The sequence below is a fragment of the Mauremys mutica genome, chromosome 21 (assembly GCF_020497125.1).
Source record: "Mauremys mutica isolate MM-2020 ecotype Southern chromosome 21, ASM2049712v1, whole genome shotgun sequence".
NCBI lineage: Eukaryota > Metazoa > Chordata > Testudines > Geoemydidae > Mauremys > Mauremys mutica.
Window position 1 is genome coordinate 3,786,327 of NC_059092.1, and position 20,679 is coordinate 3,807,005.

Here is a 20,679-nt window from a genome sequence, read left to right on the forward strand (position 1 = left end):
CAGTGGCTCTGGCTAGCTGTGTAAATATGTACCGATGGGGTCAGCTGGCTAGCCCCAGCCACCGCCTTTCCCACCATGGCTACACCGCTACTTTTAGCATACTAGCTCGAGCAGAGCTAGCGCATGGCTGTCTACCCGCACTGGGAATTACACCTCCCAGCTACTGTGTGGACATACCCATAGTTTAATGAAAGGCAGGTGCTGTGCACTAGGACCTTTCTAGGGAGCCTTCATGATAGTGATTTGACCAGCCAGTGCCTTCTGTTTTGGACCATGGTTCTCCAGAGTAAGGTCCCCATACCCTGGTCTGAGGTTTCAGCAGGTGCCTGTCAGAATGTTTGCACGTCGAACTCACTGGAGTCTTTGCAAATGACATGTCGTAAGTTCATGCTGCCTGGGGGTGGGAGGCGACAACCATCTTGTACTAGAAGGCAACCCGTGCCTGCTGGAAGTGGGGTAGGGGTGGAGGCGGAGTGAGGGCAGGGGCTTCAGCAGTGTTACTGAGCATGGTCAGTACAAGCCAAGCAGCATATTGTGGGGGGGGGGGGGGAGAGAACCCTGCCCCCGCACCTGCGCGTCCCCTACCCAACTCCACTCCTGGAGTGCCCAGTCTGGTCTCAGATCTCCAGCCGTCACCTCTCTCTGGGCAGAGACCCGTGTCCCACTCCCTTCGGATCAGGGCTAGGAAGGCTGCACAGTTTGGTGCGTCAGTAGCACATCTAGCTTCAGAACACGGAGAGGAAAGATGGAGCAATGATTCTGAAAACTTTGTGGAGGATTTAATGGAACAGGAGCCTCTTCTGCAGAAGCACGTTTAACTCAAAATTAGACATAGTTAAGAAGGAACATTTTTTGGCAGGATATTGGCAAAACCTTCCTGAGACTGTGCCCTGTTAAGACCCAGGATAGTCCATGAAGAGAAGCAGAGGAAGCACCATACTTCAACAATTTTAAAACTAAACTGGATAAGCCCCTAGATCAGAGATCGGCAACCTTTCAGAAGTGCTGTGCCGAATCTTAATTTATTCACTCTAATTTAAGGTTTCGCGTGCCAGTAATACATTTTAACATTTTTAAAAGGTCTCTTTCTATGTCTATAATATATAACTAAACTATTGCTGTATGTAAAGTAAATAAGGTTTCAGAATGTTTAAGAAGCTTCATTTAAAATTAAATTAAAATGCAGAGCCCCCTGGACTGGTGGCCAGGACCCGGGCAGTGTGAGTGCCACTGAAAGTCAGCTCGCGTGCCGCCTTTGGAACCCGTGCCCTAGTTAGGGAACAAACTTGCACTGGAAGTCAATGAGTGAGTTCTTTCTGAAACTTCTTAGGGTTTTGTTATGACAAGTGAATCTCAAAATTGAGAGACAAGCAAAGAATGGGAAAGTTGCTTTTTGGTCACTTGAACAAATTGGAGGTTTGTGAGACAATTTGGGCACCATTTGCAAATCGGTATCTGGACTAAATACTTTAAATGTCTCTTGTGTAAAGAACAAATTTTGAACTTGTAACCAAGGTTCTTTTTCAGGTATAAGCAGCAAAGAATCCTGTGGCACCTTATAGACTAACAGACGTTTTGCAGCATGAGCTTTCGTGGGTGAATACCCACTTCTTCGGATGCATGTATTCACCCACGAAAGCTCATGCTGCAAAATGTCTGTTAGTCTATAAGGTGCCACAGGATTCTTTGCTGCTTTTACAGATCCAGACTAACACGGCTACCCCTCTGATACTTTTTCAGGTATGTTTCTGTGTGGATCCTGGACTGGGTGAGCATGCCTCTCTTGCATGCCAGATCAGAATCTTTGGAGGTGGGAGGGTGCCATGATCGGGGAGGGAAGCAGGTTTGTGGGACAAGAAGGAGAGAAATATGAGAGAATGAGAAACTGGAGCAAGTCCATGGAAATCAGGAAGCCAGTTTTCAGATTTCAGTTGTAGATGGATAGTGCACCTGTCATAGTGATGGGGCCATGAATAGGAGGTCGGTAAGAGAATATAGGTAGGAATGGGTAGGAAAACTGTGATAGAAATCATAGAAAGTCAGTAGTGATTATGTAGGGTAGGGAAGGGATGAGTGGGAAGTTGTGGATGGTGCTGGTGACTGATTGAAAACTAAGCCACTGGAGGGTGACATGACATCAATAAATTGCAGATGTTATGAATACATTTGTCCTCCATCGAGCAAGAACATTTCATGAGCATCTTTGTCAACCCCATTCTCTTATCCCTTAACTCCAGGCTGCTGAAGATCTTCTATTATTTGTATGGAAGCATTTTCAAGCTCTGTGTAACTCCTTTCTCTCTGACAGATGTTCCTTCTCCCAGAGCCTTCGCACAATCTAAACCAAATAACTCATGCTAGTCTGGGCAGGTACTTACATACATCCCAGTGGTGAAGGAGGGATTCCAAACCAGGTTTTAGCTTCTTCCTTTGCTTTTCTCTTTCTTAGGGACTAATAAACCTGCTGCTCCCTGTCACTGGGAGGTGGGTTTCTCAGTCACTAATTGTTGCCGATTGATTAGGAGGACATTTTTTTGTTCCTCTGTTAATTATTTCCTCCATTGAGCAGATGTTGCTGGAAGCAGTGAAGGGTTCTTCATGCTCTGAGACTGCAGGAAAGAGCCAGATGAGATGAACCTGCTTTTAGGATTTAAGAAGAGGTCACAGACATTATTTTGAATCTCTACTAAGCCAGGAAGCCTCTGCGAAGCACCTGGCCATAGCCTCATTGAACCCATAATTGTATTGTCATAAAAGAAACAGTGCAGCTTGGGAACTTGAGGACCAAAATGATCCTTGAGTCACTCGCATGAATGGTGAAAATAGATAGAGACAATATCTAATGTGAAATGTTGCGGCACTAAAGAGGTCTGTTCAAACTTTCAAGTAGTAGGCTTCACAGGCAGAGGGTAAACAATTAATAGGCTCTTGAGAATAGTGCTGGAAAGGGCCTACTTTTGAGATGTGCTCAGATTCCCGTATTTGTATTTGCATTTCCACTCTGTGCTATTTGTATGTGTGTTCTGAGCTTTTCAAATGCACAGGGAGCCATTTGTGGTTCCAAAACAACAGGGGATCTGATCTGATGATATTTTTTCTCTTTGGTAGAGAATATGGAATTTCTAGATTTCATATTATTTCAGACACATAAATGGCTCCTTTTGGGAGGGCAGTGGAAGAGAAACATACACACATGTGTCAGTATCAGGATACTGGAGTTTATTTGGATCACCTGAATATCTATCTCCTTTAAAACCAAAAAAAGACTCAGACTTCACACTCCCTGAGAGCATTTAGAAGAGAATGTTTGGCCTCTTTAAAATTTCTGTCTTCACAGCCTGGTGTACAGCCTCCAGGAGCATAGTTAAGGAGGCCTGGGAAGCTTATGGCCACTATGGGGCAAATCACTTCTTTGTGAGACTCAAGTCCTACAAATTGAAGGTTAATTTGATACCACAGTATATACTTTTCCTTAAAAACTCTGCAATGTGTTAAACCTACAATTTTCCTGAATCAGTCTAGTAAATTCAGAAACAATAATCCCTATAAACTTGTTCTGTGATACTGCTTAAGTATAATTTGGCTCTATTGAATATTTACATTTGTAGAGAAATGTAACAGAAGCTCAAAATGATAATTGATTCTTTTCCGAAAAGCTGTTTAAGGCCTCCCTCTCTGTCTAATCTCCAGGATATGTATCCAGTATGTGTGGAGATGATATCCATGTGATAAATTGAATTTATTACTCAACTTTGACCACCATACCTGAACTCCTGCACACTAATCCAGCTCCACTGGGACTTTCTTCTAACATTCCAAAACTCTGAGCAGATTCAAACAGATGCTGTACTTTTTAAAAATCAGTTTTCCAGAAAAATGCTTCTTTTTCCCTCCCAAATGTAGAATTTCCCTTCCCCCTGAAACACTACTCTGGTCTGACTCTTAGGGTGAACAGCATTCAGTACTGCACCAGTTAAACATTTAAGAACAATGTTTTTTTCCCTGCAGGCTAAAAATGGGATTTTTTTTTAACCATTAGAAAGCCAGGAATCTTCCTTTCCAATGAGATACACAATACTTACTTAATCAGGAAAGTTTCTGAGATATCGAACCATAAAATCCCAACATTATTGAATTAGCATAAACATAAGATAACTAGATCACTGTAGAAACTTATCATTTTTTTCTCTCATCATGATATTTGGACACACACAGCTAAAAGAGGAAGTAGGATGGTTATACAAGGCGTCAGGTGATCTGGATTCTGTTCCATCTCTGCTGTACACTGAGGCCAAATTTTTCAAAAGCGGCCACTGACTTTGCATGCCTCATTTTTTGGGGGGCGGGCGCTGAATTTGGGCTTGATTTTTCAGAAGTACTGAACACCTGTAACTTCAGCTGATGACAGTGGGAGTTTTAGGTAATCAGCATCTCTGGAAATCAGTCTCAGGTGCCTTAAGTTGGACACCCAAAGTCAGTGGTCACTTCTGAACATTTTGGTCTTATTTTATGACCAAAATCATTTGGGGCTTGATAGTCAGAGGTGCTGAGCACCCACATCTCTGATTGACTCCAGTTATAGCTGTGGGTGCTCAGCACCCCTGAAATTCAGGCCACTAACTTTTCAGGAGGGGTTGGGTATTAAGGTTAGTTCACTAACTATTCTAAACTATGAGATTTAGAAATGCATATAAAATGTGTGACTATAAATTGATTATATGAATCAATAGGGCCTGTAGCAGTTGCAATTTGAGTAGAGTTGATCCCCGGCCACTATTTCTTCAAGCACGGGGACAATGGAGTTGAGAGGATGTTGTCAGTCAGATTTCAGGTAAACTGATGAGGTCACATTGCATCTGCCCTTCCCCCTCTGTTTATGCCCACTCAATTTTTTCCCACCTTTTAAAAGATGTTGTTTATTCATCTTTGATTCCTAGTCGGACAACCTCTTGGAATCTGATTCACAATTCCAGCAGCAAGCAGGGAATTGAAAACCAGACTTACTGCACAGTAGTTTGGATGCTAAACTACTGCTGTCCCTAATGCTTAGTCAGTCTTTATTGGGCCAGATGCTGTAATCCTTACTGAGGCAAAATTCCTTAGCCCACGCAGTAGATTCAATGGAAGATTGCCTGAGTAACAGCTTTAGGGTTTGTCCTGTTACTTATAGTTACAGCTTATTCATATTTGTATTGTAATAGCGCATAGAGGACCCACCTGGAGATCAAGGCCCCTTTGTGCTAGGTGCTGTACACACATATAATGAATTGATGCTCCCAGCTTCAGAGTGGTTATTAGAGACAACAAGTGGATACAACAAACAGATGGGGAGCACAAAGTGACAGTGAAAGGGTTACAATTAGTGTAATTAGGAACAGTCATAGCTTCTACAGTCAGGGGGAAAGCTCTTCATGGAGTTTTTGAGCACAGAGTTTGGCGCTGGGAATATCTGCTGGCATTCGGGTTGTGAAGCTAGTTTATCCCGCTGCTTTTTAATCAGCATGGCCTGGCGTACTGCCTGTGTATTCATTCTGTGTCTCTTCCTCTCTTTGCAGACGTCACCAGTATATCTTAAATCTGCAGTGTTGTTTATATACTTAATTAGTTAAGCTTGGATAAACTGATCATTAGGGAATAACATCAGGCACAAACCCAATGATGCTGGGTGTTTTACTTCGTACTCCTGAATGTTGGGCTAAAAAGGAGAGGGGGAAAAACATGTCTATTTTGATAACTGTCATTATTAATCATGATCTCCGTTTTCTGCCTCTCTCCTCCCAAAACCTTCACATCATCCCTGATTGCTGCTTTACAGGAGCAACTGGTAAATTATCATTCCTGTCTCTGGCACCCGCATGACAGCATGTTTGCTTGTTATGCCCCAAAAGGGTGGAGTTTAATCTGTCTTTCCACATCCTCTGACTATTTGAAACCTCTCTTAAAAAATAATTGTCTGCTAAACTTATTTACTATCCACTGCTGATGTCAGATGCTCCAAAGTCCTCACTAGGAGCAAGGCAGCAAATTCAATCTATGTACTCTGGAAACAGTCTTCTTTCCATCCAAGATAGGAGGATCTAAAATGCTGAATGTTTTGGCCCTGTTTGTTTTCCATCCAAAACTTCAGATGTTTGTCTGAAGATCTTTGGCTTGGAAATATTGCACCAGTACTTCCCATGTTCAGACACATTGGAAATGCAAAGAGGATAAACTTCTTCATAGCATTTGTATCCTTGGTCCTAGTCTGAATCGTGAAATTTGGAACATTCACGGCTAAAAAGTTAACCTAACTTTTCCACCATCGGGAAAGGTTTAAACATTAATCAGGATTTTGGGCAGAAGTTCAGGTCTGTTAGTTTTTTTCCAAGACCGTTTGTGTATCTCCAATTTCTGTCATGATTTTCCTTCCAGTATGACATCAAACTTTACCTTTCCAGGTCACATTTGAATAGCTTTTCAAACACCTCTGAGATATTTGGCCTTTTCTCATTTCTCCTTCATCATAATCCCTTTGATCCATTTTTGGTAAATAGCAGCTGGCTATCATAAGCCCAATAATGTGTCTGCTAGAAACCCCCCAAATGAAGGATTAGATGTGGGGATTAGGGTGAGAGGATCTGCAGAGTCTCTAAGAACCCGGGGATGGTATTTTGTAAACAATGGACTTCTAATGTGTTCCCAGGGTGAATTTCATTCCCTTTTGTGACGCTGACTCTTGAAGCAGGAGTTATTGCTGTTGAGGCCTTTGGAGATATTTTCAGTCTAATTTAGGTCTGTCAGCCTGTCTGTCACATTTCTAGTGTGACAATCACTGTATTGTCCAAGCACCAACAATACTTTGCTTTCTACCCAAGAATCCTCAGGTGGTTAAAATTAATATAATAATAATAATAAAACCTGGCAGCAGCCTGTGAAGTAGGTAAGTGCTATCACCCCCATTTTGCAGTAGGGGAAACTGAGGCACAGATCAGTGACATGACACAGCAAAGTCACATCACATGTTTAGCAGAGGCAAGACTAGAATTCACATCTGCTGGTTCTCCTATTCCTTTGCCTTAACCACAAGACCATCCTCCCCCCATTTTGTCTATTCCTTTTGTGCTCAGCCTCTTAGCAAAATTGACCATTTCCATAACTTTTAAGCAAGGAAATCCAGGCCATGCTGCATGTTGTTCAAAACCCTTGAAATATGCCAGTATCCTGCTATATCACCAGAGCAGACAGGGTTGGTGGAAAGACACTGTGGTATACACCAGAACAACACACAAGTGTCACTTGGCCTAGCTGGTGTCCCCTTTAAAGTAGTTTTCTTTAACTGTGGTTGCTGTTAAGGTTAGGAGATGCATTTGTATTGAGTCTCTGCTAGTGAATATGCTGCTTAAGGTCAATCACAGCAGGGCCTGAATTGGGAGTTCAAAGCATTGTCAGAGTTTGTCTGTGATGTTTGGCTGTGATTTCTGTCTGGTCATTTCTCTGGCTCATCTATTTAGACTGACTGCCTCTATTCTGTGTCTGTACAGTTCCTAGCATAATGACCCCCCCAATCTCGATGCAGGCCTCTAGGTGCTACTACTGTATTATATGAGTATAAGGGTGTCTGCCCACAGAGAGGTAAGAAGAGTTTTGGCATGAAAATGTTTAGTCTTTCAGTGCAGCAGCCATGGGACCATTTTATCTATAAAATATCTTGATTTCCTTTGGCAAAGAGAACCAGAAGAAGCAAGATGCTCTCAAAAGACTTCTCTGTGGGCTAGTTCAGTCTTTCTGTCTGCCATAGAAATATGATGGCATAAAAACAGGAGGAGCCAAGGACAACAGAACAGAGAGGGATTTTATGAAATAAGGTCAACATTAGATGCAATATCTTGCCATATCAGCACATGCATTGGATACACTCTGTCTGACCATTCCAGGAAGCTACAGCATTTGAAATGGCTTTCTGTACCCCACAACCCATGATAGATCTCCTCTAAGTATATTCTTGTCAAAGCCCATGATTTTTCTGAGAGACTTCTGGGAGGTGCTGCATGGGATGGATGTTTTGTTGAGTCTCTGTTGTTTGCAGGTTAGAGGGAGGCAGGCTGGGTTTGTCTGTGTACTCGGTGTAGTCCCTGGAAAGGCAGCAAGTTATAAATGTTTAGCCTGATAAGAGCATTTGAAGGGAGTGGGGGTGGGTAAATGGTAAGCTTGAAAGGGTAAAAATAAATAAATAAATCACATTTATCATGTAAACATGTCTGGTCATATCCTGATGAAGTTCTCCAGACAGAGCTTAACTGCGCAATAGTTTTGTCTGCCGCATTCATACTACAATGGGTTCTTTTTATAATACGCTGTACCCTAAAAAGAGTTTCCTTAACACTTGTCTCGTCCCATCTCCATTTATTTAAAAAAAAGACCATCCAGTACTATGAAAAGGAAATACCAAACTTCCAGATAGATCCTTGTGTATCTGTTATATTTACACTTGTTATCCAAAATCCCTAAACTGGGGGTGGGAATAGCTAGACATACATTTTTTCGGTGTGTTTACTTTGTACATTTATATATAGACATTTAGCAAGGAAGAGTCCATTTTCTACATCTGTAAAGATGTAGACTAAACCCTTACCATTTTTTAAAATAGGAATATAAAAATGAATACATTTCCGGATTTGCCATTTCAAGGGCTCTTGATTACAAACCGGAATATTTTGAAATTATGCACGTTTAAAAAGTCAGGTTGCTGGCATCCTTTTAAAGCTGGTTTATGAGAGCCAAAAGAAGGAACCGCGTGAGGGTAAAATTCCGCCAACCTCGGAGAGTGAGACTGTTGCTGTGCCTCTAAATGGGGCAGCACCAAACTCACAGCCTGGGAAGATGGGAGCTAAGCATCCTCTTGGCTGTCCCCAGCTGTCTGTGGGCAGTAGCACCACCCAGCATCCCTTCAGTGTTCTGTTGGGCCGTGTCCCTTTGATACGCTCCTCCTAGCAGGACACCCCCTGGGATGGGGCTTGCACCAGGGGCCTCAGAGGGCAGAACACATTACCTTACACACAGCTTGCACCAGGGGGGATTCTGTCCTGGCTAGATCCAAGGCCCTAGTGGACATGTTATTTTGCAATAGCATAAAAGGGCCATAATGGTGGAGGAGAGAATCCTCTGGCTTCACACCCCAAAGTTTTCAGACCCACTCTGTTTTATCTTGTTTAAATCTAGGTAAAACCACAATCATTGCCTGGCGTCTAGGGCAGCCAGTCAATTGTCCCTGGGATCACTTTTTGAATATTAGGAATACCTGTCAATCAAATCCGCCTAAGGTTCAAATTGGTAAAGAAACCCTTAATGGAGACATTTGTGTAGTTTCTAGTTGGATGGCAAACTGTTCATACAGGTCTAGAGAAGAATCAGCAGAACTACAGTACTGTGGAGCAGCACACCCTTGGCTGATCAGTTTTTTCAAATTTAGAAGGACTTGAAAATATCTCCTCTCTTCCCTTCTCATGCACCAAATCCAACCCCGTGTAAATGCCTCCAGCACCAAGTTACATTGGGGCAAAAGTTAACCCCAGGCATTTTGGCATAAAATGCATCAGCTTTTACATTATTATTATTATTATTTTTAGATTATCACAACTGCTTTTCATTGGAATCATACTATAAAAAAATTAATAAAGTGCCCATATCTACTAGATATAAAGTAAAGGATAGTAGCTCTAATTCTCAAGACACTGCAGCTTCTCTCCAGTGCATCTGTTTTCATAGAGATATGCTGTAGTAATTTGAGTTTTAGAAAATAATTATGCAATATTTCATCTTAGAATTAAATTCAGTTCATTAGCACTAAAACAGCATAATCACTTTGTTAAATTCATCATTATTTAAAGGCAGAAGGAAATCAATCTCTGTTCTTCTTGAGAAACTAGCCCTTGAGGGTTGATTCCCATTTTAAAGCATATAACACAACTAAAAGTTTGATTTATAAATTATTATTTCTTTAAAGAGAAAAAAACAAGGGATGGATACTTCAGCAGACCCTGGAATATTATAGCACACCAATCACATGGGACAGGACACTGGTGTTCCTGTGCTGGCAAAATCCCCTTTGGCAGTAGGCTGCAGGATCAGAGCTATGGAACTGAAGCAAAATACATTATGTATCCAAACTGTAATAAGAATCAAGTTATAATATGATGCCCCAGAAGGCAGAGTTATTTCTGCTGACTCACCAGAACAGGTGTGTCCTATTAGGTCTTACTCAGGACTATGAAAAGGCTTGAATTGTCATGGCCAGGGGGAGAGGGGTTCTGCAAGGAGAAACCTAAGGAACAAGCTGTGTTCAGAGAAAAAGTAGGCTGAGGTTTTTGTCATTAATTAAGTTAACAATAAATGCAAAGCCCGTGAAGAGGAGGTGGGGGGATTGTGTTGTGAGACTCCCTAACCTATTCACATGAACATAGATCACGAACCAGCATTTGGTCACATTAATCCCGTTGCATCATAAATTTCCAAAAAACAGTACTCTGTTTCCTGAAACTGTCATTCAGCGAGATACGATCTCTTCCTACAGTTTGCCATAACACAGAGGTGTCATTCAGCAATGTTATTAATTACACAGCAGTTGAGCGTTAAAAAGTTAATTGGGGTTGGACTACTATGTTTCAGACATTCTTGCATGTTTATAGTTACTACATTGATTAAATTGACATGAGTATGTTAAATAATCATGGGTTTTTTATTAGCAGTGTAATAATTATAGTGCTCTACTAAATGTAAGATTTCTAGCCTGTAAATAGAAGTGTTATCAAACTTGCAAAACTACTTTTTCCTTATCCTTTGTGAGCCGTGTGTCTAGTCCTAGCAGGTTTGAATATTACCACTAGCAGCAAATGATTCCTACAGGGAAATTAAAAGGTCAGATCTTTACAGTAGGTATAGAAAGTAGTTTGTATGCAGCAAATAATTAACCTGCTGCAGGTGGTAATGAAAGATATTAGGGTGGCAGTTCACTTACTATGAATTTAAAAGGATGAGATGTTTGTATGAGTGTAAATGGCTACAGAGAAAGTAGCACAAGTTAGATATTATGAGGTCTACCAATTCATATGTTTTAGGGCATAAAAGTCCCATATTATTGTATTGTACTACTGGATGCATTATAGAGGAGTTTAACTTCCTGTGAAGCATCAGCCTGTGGTCACCCTCAGGAAGGGGATACTGGAGAAGATAACTGTGACTGAATGATGGCCTTCCATTGTGGCCAGGCTCATGCTCCTAAGAACCTTCTGTCTGTAGGATTAATCTGGCACATGGCTGCTCCCGCGTCACATGAGCTAGTTGAGAGCTCTGTGCCCGGTAGCACTTTTAGTGATGCGCTATGATTTTCAGTTGGGTTTAATATTTAAGTTGATTTTTTTAACTGACATGATTTCATGAGTGAAGCCTGGGGAAAGCAGGTGTTTCAGCTTCTGCAGGTGGATCATGGCTCTCTGCCATTTCCTCGTCTTACCTGGTCTCAGGCCAGCATCTTATTAAATGCAAAGAGATATTGCAGGATTATGTTCTTAGCAGAAACTATCTGAGCTATCTAGAAATGACGGTCTTTCTTAGATGAATGTGTTCTCTCGGTCTCCCTTTATCATGTTGTCATGTAATGCAAACACTTATACATAAGTAAAGGGACGATTCATAGGAATACAGAGCACAGGCACATTGATTATCATTGCGTCCTCTGTTTAGGGCATGCCATGGGATGCTGCATAAATCAGTAGGATTTGGCAGGAGCATTGCCTCTGGTACTGAATACACATGTAGGGTCCAGTTCTCCTCACTTATAACAGTATTAATCAAGAGCAACATAATTGGAGTTAGTGGCATTACACCTTTGTAACACTGAGGATGAGTGAGTTGGGATGAAGAAGTGGAAGGACAGCGGCACTGTATTGGAAGGATGGTAAGATCTCAGTTCCTCATCTATGAAATGGGGCTATTAATACTTCCTTTCTCCCATTCTTTGGCTGTCCTGTCCGTTTAAATGGTAAGCTCTTTGGGGCAGGGACTGCCTTTTACTCTGGTATGTACAATCCCTAGCACAATCAGGCCCTGATCTCAGCTGGGATCTCTAGGCACTACTGTAATAATAATAATAATTTGAACCAGGCCTGCAGTCCACAAAAATGGAGGGAAAAGAGCATCTCCATTAACACAGTCTGAAACTTAGACTCCTGCCCCAGAAACATCCAGAGATCAGTTTTATACATGAACATGTAGAGGAGGCCACAAGAGTTAAAGCATACAATTCTTTAATGTTAAGTGTTCACACACCTCTGCACTTCCTGGTTCTGGCTAGAACTAACAGCGAAGAATTAAAATCCTATGAGAGAGCCAGCTCTGGCACGTTTCCAGAGAGACTTGGGGAAAAAACACCAAAACTGGACCCTGGGACCGTTCATTTTGTAGTTATTTTGTGTGAATATCATGGAAACACTATGAAGTAGAATAACTGGGACAATAAAATAAACTTGATGATTTGAGTTCATAGAGTCTAAGGCCGGAAGGGGCCATTGTGATCATCTAGTCTGACCTCCTGTATAACACAGGCCAGAGAACTTCCACAAATAATGCCTAGAACAGATCTTTTAGAAAAACATCCAACCTTCATTTAAAAGTTATCAGTGATGGAGATTCCACCATGATCCTTGGTAAATTGTTCCAGTGGTTAATTACTCTCCTCATCAAAAATGTATGCCTTATTTCCTGTCTGACTTCCAAGAGGTTTGTGTGAAACTTCCTTTTGAATCTCCAACTTGTAGCTTTGCTGACAATAACATAACAAAAGCTATTACTTAACGCGTGTCAAAATGCTACATTTTTAATAGCCTGTAATTTTCTTTGTTTGCTTTTTCAACATTTTTTTCTAATGTAATAAAGCAACTACTTTTTACTAAAGATTACTAACATGAAAAAAATGCCATTTTAAAGCCTTTTTGGGAAACAGAGAGATAACATGTATGTTGGTATATGCAGTGTAAAGATTAGTTAACCAGTCATCTCTTTTGCAGGCTGTGCCTTTTTTAGGCAGGTTTCCTGGCTTTTTCCCAGCATGCTGCCCCTGCTCTGTTTGATTCACTCTGCTCTCTACTTTGCCCATGAATTACAGGTAGGAGTCAAGCATTGATTTGGAAATTAGTGGTTGGAGTTACTCGCTGAAGCTCTCCAGGGATGTGGGTCACAGAAATACGTGGAGAATAATTAATTCCAAATCTCATACCTAGTTATGGAGATGAATCTATCTCTGGACTCTTGTTTCCTAAAGCAGAAAAATGTTTTGTGCTGGACCCAGGTCTGTCCTATGGAGCTAGACAACTGCAGCTGAAGATTTATCACCTTTGCAGATGAGCCCGTATTAATAGACATCTTCGCATATTCAAGCTGAGTGTGTGTGAGGTGCTGCGTGTGCGTGCGTGTGTGTGTGTACGCGCGCACATGATTACTAGGAGTGAAATCCTGGCTCCATTGAAGTGTATAGAAAACTCCCATTAACTTAATGGGGCCAAGATTTCACCCTTGTTGAGCAGGAAGCTGATCTATTTCCTTTTATTAGATTGTTCTTTTGCAGCTTATTGCACTCTTGTTTATTATTAAAAACAGAGATTCCGTTACCGTTTATTCCATTCTCTGCTGTGTTCAGCTGCTTATACCACTCCCATCTCGATGGCAGCTGGGCACCTAGCTCTTATATAGGTACTTTTCATCCACAGATCTCCGCATGCCTCTCAAGGGAAGGTAACTCTTCATGTTACAGCCTGTTCTTGCAAAAATAAATCTTTCACCCTATGTGATGGTTATCGGGGCATGTAGGACTATGGGTCCTTGTTACCCTCTGCCTCCAGCAAGAAGGAGCCTTTCTTGTGGTACCTGGGTGTCCGCTTTGTAACACCGCCAGCCTTTCAGCCACTTGGGTGCTCTCCTCTGGGCTATGGCAACCCTAACTTCACCTTGCAGCTTAGCAGTAAGTGCACCCCAACCCATGAGACCCTTTGAATTTTCCCCTGTAATATCCAGCCCCTGACACTGGGCACTCACAGAAATTCCAGATCGTCTGCCCCCAAAGGTGCAGTGTAATCCCAATTTACCAATTTTACATTAAGCCACCACTCCTGTAAACCCCACAGCAGCTGTGAGCACTTATAATAAATCAAAAGTAGGTTTATTTAAGAAAGACTAAGGATTTAACTAGAAATGAGAGTATTAGGCCTCATGGAGACTGGGAAGGGAGGGGAGCTTCATCCAGAAACAAAATTGAGCCTAAAGAAGGTGAATGTTCTTCTCAAATCCAATGACTGAGCTGTCTGTTTTTGCCACCAAGTTTAAACCTTCACTATTAAATCAAAACAGGAGATAGAGACAACAACTGAGGCACTGTTATCTGCCAAGCTCCTTCTCCTTATTAGCTTCTCTTCAGGATCAGATACCAAACTCCAAGTTTCAGCTTCACTATTATTAGCATGTTTGGCAAACACTTGGTCTCTCCCAGTCAGAACATGTTGTTCAGGGATGCTACTATGGGGCCTGTGCCTGTCCCACCAAATGCAGTGCTGCCGCCTTCTTGCCAAGAGGGAGGGGGAGTTTAGTCATCAGAGGCTGTTTGTGGCAAGCAGATGGACTATGTCAGAGGCCATGCAGGAAGGGTGTGAATTAGCTAAGCTTGCCCAAGCTGTGAGGCAAATGATCAGCTTTAGGAGAGCCCCAGGCCTTCTGATGTTTTGTGATTGCTCTGTACAACCATGTGTTTGTTTTGAAGAAGCAGTTCGGAGTCACCTTGATCAGCAGATGGTCACAGGCTTCCAAAGTGAAGTTTCTGGCAGCAGCCAAATACAGTTGGGCCTCTCATGTTAACATGGTTGGGAAATGGGGGGCTGCATCCCGAATGGTTGAAGTAGAGACAGGCAAAGGAAGCAAAGACTGTCACCAGAGGGGGGCACTGAAGGGGGCCTGAAAAGGGGATCGAGTTATAGCTCTTCCTGTAACCATGACGATTAATCCCCCTTTATAAAAATCTAGATACAGTGTTTGTGACCAAGAATCCTCAGACTGACTCTGTTGTGTGAAGTAATATTTATATTTCCTTTGATTCTAAATGTTACCAGCCATTACTTTGATCAGAATGACCATCTTGTTCTTGTGTTTACGGGACAAGGATAGAAAGTGCCATCTCTTCTAAAACAAAAGTCACTTATAACAAGTGTGAGACCTGGGCTGCAGGGAAGTTTTGCGTACAGGATAGAGATGGCCAGCAGATGTGGTAGTTTGTCTAATATCTTGCCAGATTATTTGCTTTGCCCATATTGGTACATTGTCTTCGGGAAGCTGCTGGGACTGAGTCAGCTGCTGATGGGCACTTTATGTGCTATGTTTAAGTATCCAGTTTTCCCAGGAAAGATTGTTTTTCGTTCTTCTTGCTGAATGGCATTCAGCTGACTCAGTCAGCAACTGCAGCACATCTCAGAAATATACTCTCTTGTGTTATGATAAAGGACGTGTTTAAATCTATATTTATTTAGCTAGACACAGAGAGAGACATAGACCAGAGCTGCCAGTAATTAGCGGTCAGCATACACAGTGGCTTTGTGGTTAGTGGGTTGGATGCTGTGACATACAGCAGGGATGGCGCAGTTAGTAGCGACAGGAGAAAAGAGTCAGTGAAATAGCCGTGTGTGGGTTATGGAGGAAAAGGAATCTCAGCAGCGAGAGAGATCTCCATAAATTTTGGCAACATTGCTGAGCATAGTTTAGCCTGCATTAATAACCTTTTGCATTAGAGTTGGGAAGGGTGGGATAGATTGCATGAAGAGGCAATCAAATGCCATCTTTAAGCATGCCAAGGGAGAACCTCAGTGATTCAGTTCTGATGAGAGTGCAGAAGTTCAGTTTCTTCTCTGATCATCTTGGTCCTCCAGGATTGGATATCTGAGGACCTGAGGGTCTCTGAGGAGAATCTCGGGGCAGTCCCACCCTGGTCTGGGAATGCTAGGAGCTGCAATTCAATCTCCCCCCGCCCGCCCCATCCAGAGCAAACCTGAAGCTTCTTTTCATATTTGTGCTAGGTAGGGCAAGGGCAGCTCCCCCGCACAACAGTTTGCAGACAGTGCCTGCAAACGTCTTTAAACCCAATGATTATTCTCACACACCAAAAGTTCACTGATTAAAATGTTAGTTACCTCTTCCTACTGGCTTTGGCTCTGATGTGCAACCTGATGTAGGATTACTCAGTGAAAGCTGGTGTGTGCCGTGCCAGCTATTGTAGGTATTTGGTGCATCTCTGGAATTAATGACTTGGAGACCCATGTCCTAACACTCAAGTAAGAGTAACAGAACCAAGGGAGTCCAGTGAATGTAAATGGAAAATACCTGTTGCTGCTAGGATGATGTCTGTTTTACTTAGTTATGTAAGAAATTTTGACTCAACCTGTCACTAGTGATCCAGGGTTCTTGGTTCAGTGTCTTACCACGATGCAGAGTCAGATCTCCTACTTTCTCTACTGTGTTAGACCTGAAAAGAGAACAATGGAATGATGCTGAATCACTGACTGTGGCCATCTCCATCTGACAGCAGGTGGCAATTTACCTCCTTCCTCCCTGGCCTCCCATTCCTCCCTCGTATTAAAAGCACAGCCTTTCATACTTGCCCATCCCTCCCCCATATTACAGTGCTCCCCAAGTCTACTGGCTTTTTGGGCGATGGCCTGTGGTTCATTTGGAAGGGTTAACTTAGCGTCCAACAGGATTATATAAATCCTACACCTTAAAGTAGACTTCAACATTATAAGTGAGTATTAGGGAGCAGTGAACCAGTTCAGGAAATTCTGAACTGACTGGAACTTTCGCCTCTTCTCTAGGACTACACTTCTAATGGACTTGTTACATCTTCTCAGGTTGTATCAGAAGTGCAAGAAATCTCCAGAGAAAAAACTGTTCTTGTGAAATTTCCTATCCAGTTTTGCAGGCTCAGGAGGTTTGCGTAGTTTGGAGAAGCCGCACCTTTGGAGGCGTATATACACTGAACCCAAGCTATTCTCAGTAATTGTTCCCTAGCACAAAGCATTTCTTCTTTGGTCAGTTCAATTATACTGCCATTCATCTTTCTCTCCCCTGATTTTCATCTACTCTGCTTCACGGTTTTTACAGCCCTGCACTTGAGTGGCTTGTATTTGTGATGTTTCTGACTGCGCATGAAAGATGCAATTCTATGGGGGTCAGCGACAGTTCTGAAACCAAACTCCCTCTGGTTTTCTAGTGATGAGCATGGTATTATAAACCTAGACAGACAGACACTCAGTATGAACTGGAAATATACCAACCTTCTTTGCCTTGGTGAATGCTGTTAGTGGCTGAACAGCACTAGGAAAAATTCAACACCAGCATCAAAATTTAACTGGATCTGGTATCTTGATATTGACCTCCTTGGAGTTTGGATACAAGCTACTATGCTAACTGTTCTTACTCTAGTCTTGTAAATATTAAATGTAAAACTGTAATGCTGTGGTATTAAAAAACGAAACCAGTTGAAGTGTTTAGTCCTGAGCCACTTGATGTTCACTGTGCACCCAGATAAAAGAATGTAACTTTTTTGCTGTTCCCAAAGAGGGAATGGGAGCAATTGGTTCCCCCTGGTGGTTTGCATTAAAATTGCAGTAACTTTACAAGCATGCCTCACAAATTAATGCCTTTGTTAGTGAATGGATACTTGGCTTGTACACATCAGGTGAAGCTGTGTGAGAGAGAGAAAAAAGAGAGAAACAGATACAAAGAGTCAGAGAGAGAGAGAGGAAGAATGCTCAAACCTTTGGGCTTTGTGGAATCATTGTCTCTTGCTTTCTGTTTGTGGATGAAAGGCAGCCTAGGGAAATTGCAACATGTTCCACATTCCAGAATATAAAAACTTCCTTCCAGGGTGCAGCTGAACCAGGTGTTGGCAATTTGTTACCCAGTAAATAATTGGATGTCACCCATATGTGCCCACGTGGGCTGTAGTCTGGTCTGACTCTTTGCCTGTAGAAGCGTAAAACTCTTTTGCTTTATTGGAAGGAGACCTGAGCAGCCCCAACCCTTCAGGAATTCTCAATAGGATCTTTCATAACCAGGCTCAGCTTGCTTTTCCTTGCACCAAAGGGCCAAAACATTTCAGCATAGGTTCTCTTGTAGTACAGGTGAGTTGACATTTCTCCTGAGACAAGCCTACCCGAGCCCAAAGGCGCTCTGCTCAGTACAGCTGCTGTTTCTGGACTCTGAGAATTGCCGCTGGAGTCTTGCCTGCAGCCCTGCAGTGATGTGCAGCATGTGCCAGCAGCAAAGAAGCCCAGTGCCTTGGAGCTGGAAATTCAGATTGTGGCCTGGTAAAACAAACAAAACAAACACAACGATCAGGAAGGTTGGAATTCACAGTTCTCCATGTTATGCCTTTGATGTTGCTGAGGTTTCATATCAGCCCATCCATCCCTACTGTTCATATTTCTGCCTGGGCTCATATTAATGCTTTTCAGATGGAAACAAAACAGGCCTTTTGTGATTGAGAAAGGGATACTCCCCAAAACCCAATTTGAGTTTCACATGTATCTGAAATATTTTCCATAACCTATACCCTGTGATGTAAGCCGTACATTTTTATTTGCTCATTGGGTACATCAACCAAATGCAGTTGAAAAAGCTCTGCTGTTTTTAAAAACATTTTTCAGTGCAGTCCTTCATTTTAAGAATATCACTTATTATGATGCGAACGCATTAGTCATAAATCTTTTCAGAAAGCTATTAATTCCAATGGGATTAGCAGGTCTATGAGTTTCTCCTAATATCTGGATACAAAGCCTCTTCTATCCATGATTTTGATGCACAATTTAAAATGTGATTGTTTTTCCAATTTTTAGGGAGAATTTGGTGTTGGGAAGCAGAATCCCATTAACAAGACACATTTGAGTCCTCTCTCTAACCAGCACCGGCAGTCCCTCACTTGCTTCTAAAGAAAGTACCTCCAGGGGTTGAGTGCCTCCGGGCCCATTCAATTCTTAGTCTCTCTACCGAGGGACAGATTGGGTGGCACTTTTGATGTGAATCCCAGTCCACTGGCAACTAGACTGGAGGCAGTTACCCATTTCATATATATCACAAGGACTTTCAAGGACTGCCAACCTGAGCCAATTTTGGAACCAGCAACATAGGTGTGAAAATTTCTGTAACCCATCCACTGAGTCATCCAGCCTCCATCAGTGCTGATGTCCGTTTGGGCTTCACAGACACAAGTTTCACTCAACGCGAGGAAGGCGATGTGACAGAGAGAAACTGTCAAGACCGACGCAAGGGCTTGGAGTTGGTGCACGATGCCATGCACCCTGAAACACCTCACTGCAGCGCTCAGCAGATTTGCAGGCTGACGGCGAGCCTGCTCATCTGTGACTAAATTCAAGTCCATACATGTTCTTTATTTAGTAAGGCATTTGAAGAATAAACCATCTCATTCAGCAACATCCTTCCTTTGCCTTCATGAGGGGACCCTGTCAACTAACTTGCAGTCTAAGGGAATACAGCTTCCTTTAACAAACTTCAGCAAAAAGCAGAGGCAGCTTTTCTAATGTTGTTGTTCAAGTATTGCAAACCAAGATTTGCGCCCTACTCCCCCTTTCTAGTGGAGTCATGTTTTGGGATACTCACAAATAATCCAGTTGGTGCCCTGACATGTGTGGTCCACATTGCATTTGCTTTTTATTGGCCTGTAAGAATAATGTACAAAGACATTCCTGTCTTCCTTGAAGGTCGAGTTCCTTGATCTCTACCACCTCAGTGCCTAGGGTCTCCCAGAATTTGCTTAATGTGTGTGTTTTAGAATGGGGAAACTGGCTGTACATTGATAAGAGGCAGCCATTGTTCAGGACTCAGACAGATGCTATGGACTTAGGACTCTTCATTCTTAATGCTTCCTTCAGGCCTTTTCACAAGATCCTATAAAGTCACTTATAGACAATAGGTGATGAATGTTAACGGGCTCTTAGCCCAAAGGCAGATGGAAAGTAAGGGTATTTTTTGTTATCAGTTTAACTTGGTGGGTTCCTTTCATCTGGGAACGTTGACTCTCCATAAATAAAGTATCAGATGTGCTTGAATTGTTTTTTTTGTTTTAATAGTTTGGAGAGTTTCATAAAGTATTGCAATCTTTCTTGTTGCTAGCCATTTCCTTTCAGTGAGTTTGCTGGTGAAAAGGTGTCAGGCTGACAGTTCTGGAGTCTGTCCGCCATGTGGGTACAGCATGAGCAAGAGGGCAAGCTTTGCCATACTGCCCTGCTGCTGTGTCCCGACCTCGAGAGTATCCTTCTAAGGGATTAGTGGGCAGTTCAGTATCCATGGTCCATTCCCTCTATGGCCTCTCTGCTGGGACTGCCAACAATGTGCTAATTCTGGAGGTGTTTTGTGGGATCTGGACACTTGTCTGCTAGAAACTGAACTGAGACAACCAATTGGTCTCACAGAGAATCCAAACAGCTATCTACTGTTAATGACATTGGGTCTGGCCATTACTGACCTCTTCGTTTGGACTAGTGACTGAGAGGTGAAAGGTCTCTATCCATCCTCCACCTATCTGGATCCATTTGTGTTCTCTGCCCCCGTTTTCTTTTGGGTGATAGGAATTCTTATTGATGGAGCTGGTATCAT

The 20,679-nt window shown here is 42.4% G+C and overlaps 1 protein-coding gene across 11 annotated transcripts in view; it reads left to right on the plus strand.

The window, feature by feature from the left end:
- Window positions 1-20,679, plus strand: part of MEGF6 (multiple EGF like domains 6) — a 231,862-nt gene that overhangs the window by 88,223 nt on the left and 122,960 nt on the right. For 8 of the 11 annotated variants that reach the window (XM_044996194.1, XM_044996195.1, XM_044996192.1 and 5 more), the window contains 2 exons: window positions 13,041-13,138; window positions 13,740-13,764. The exons of the other annotated variants lie outside the window; for them this stretch is intronic. In XM_044996194.1, the coding sequence (XP_044852129.1) occupies window positions 13,041-13,138; window positions 13,740-13,764 (123 nt within the window). The remainder of the gene's footprint in view (window positions 1-13,040; window positions 13,139-13,739; window positions 13,765-20,679) is intronic. 11 annotated transcript variants of the gene reach the window in all.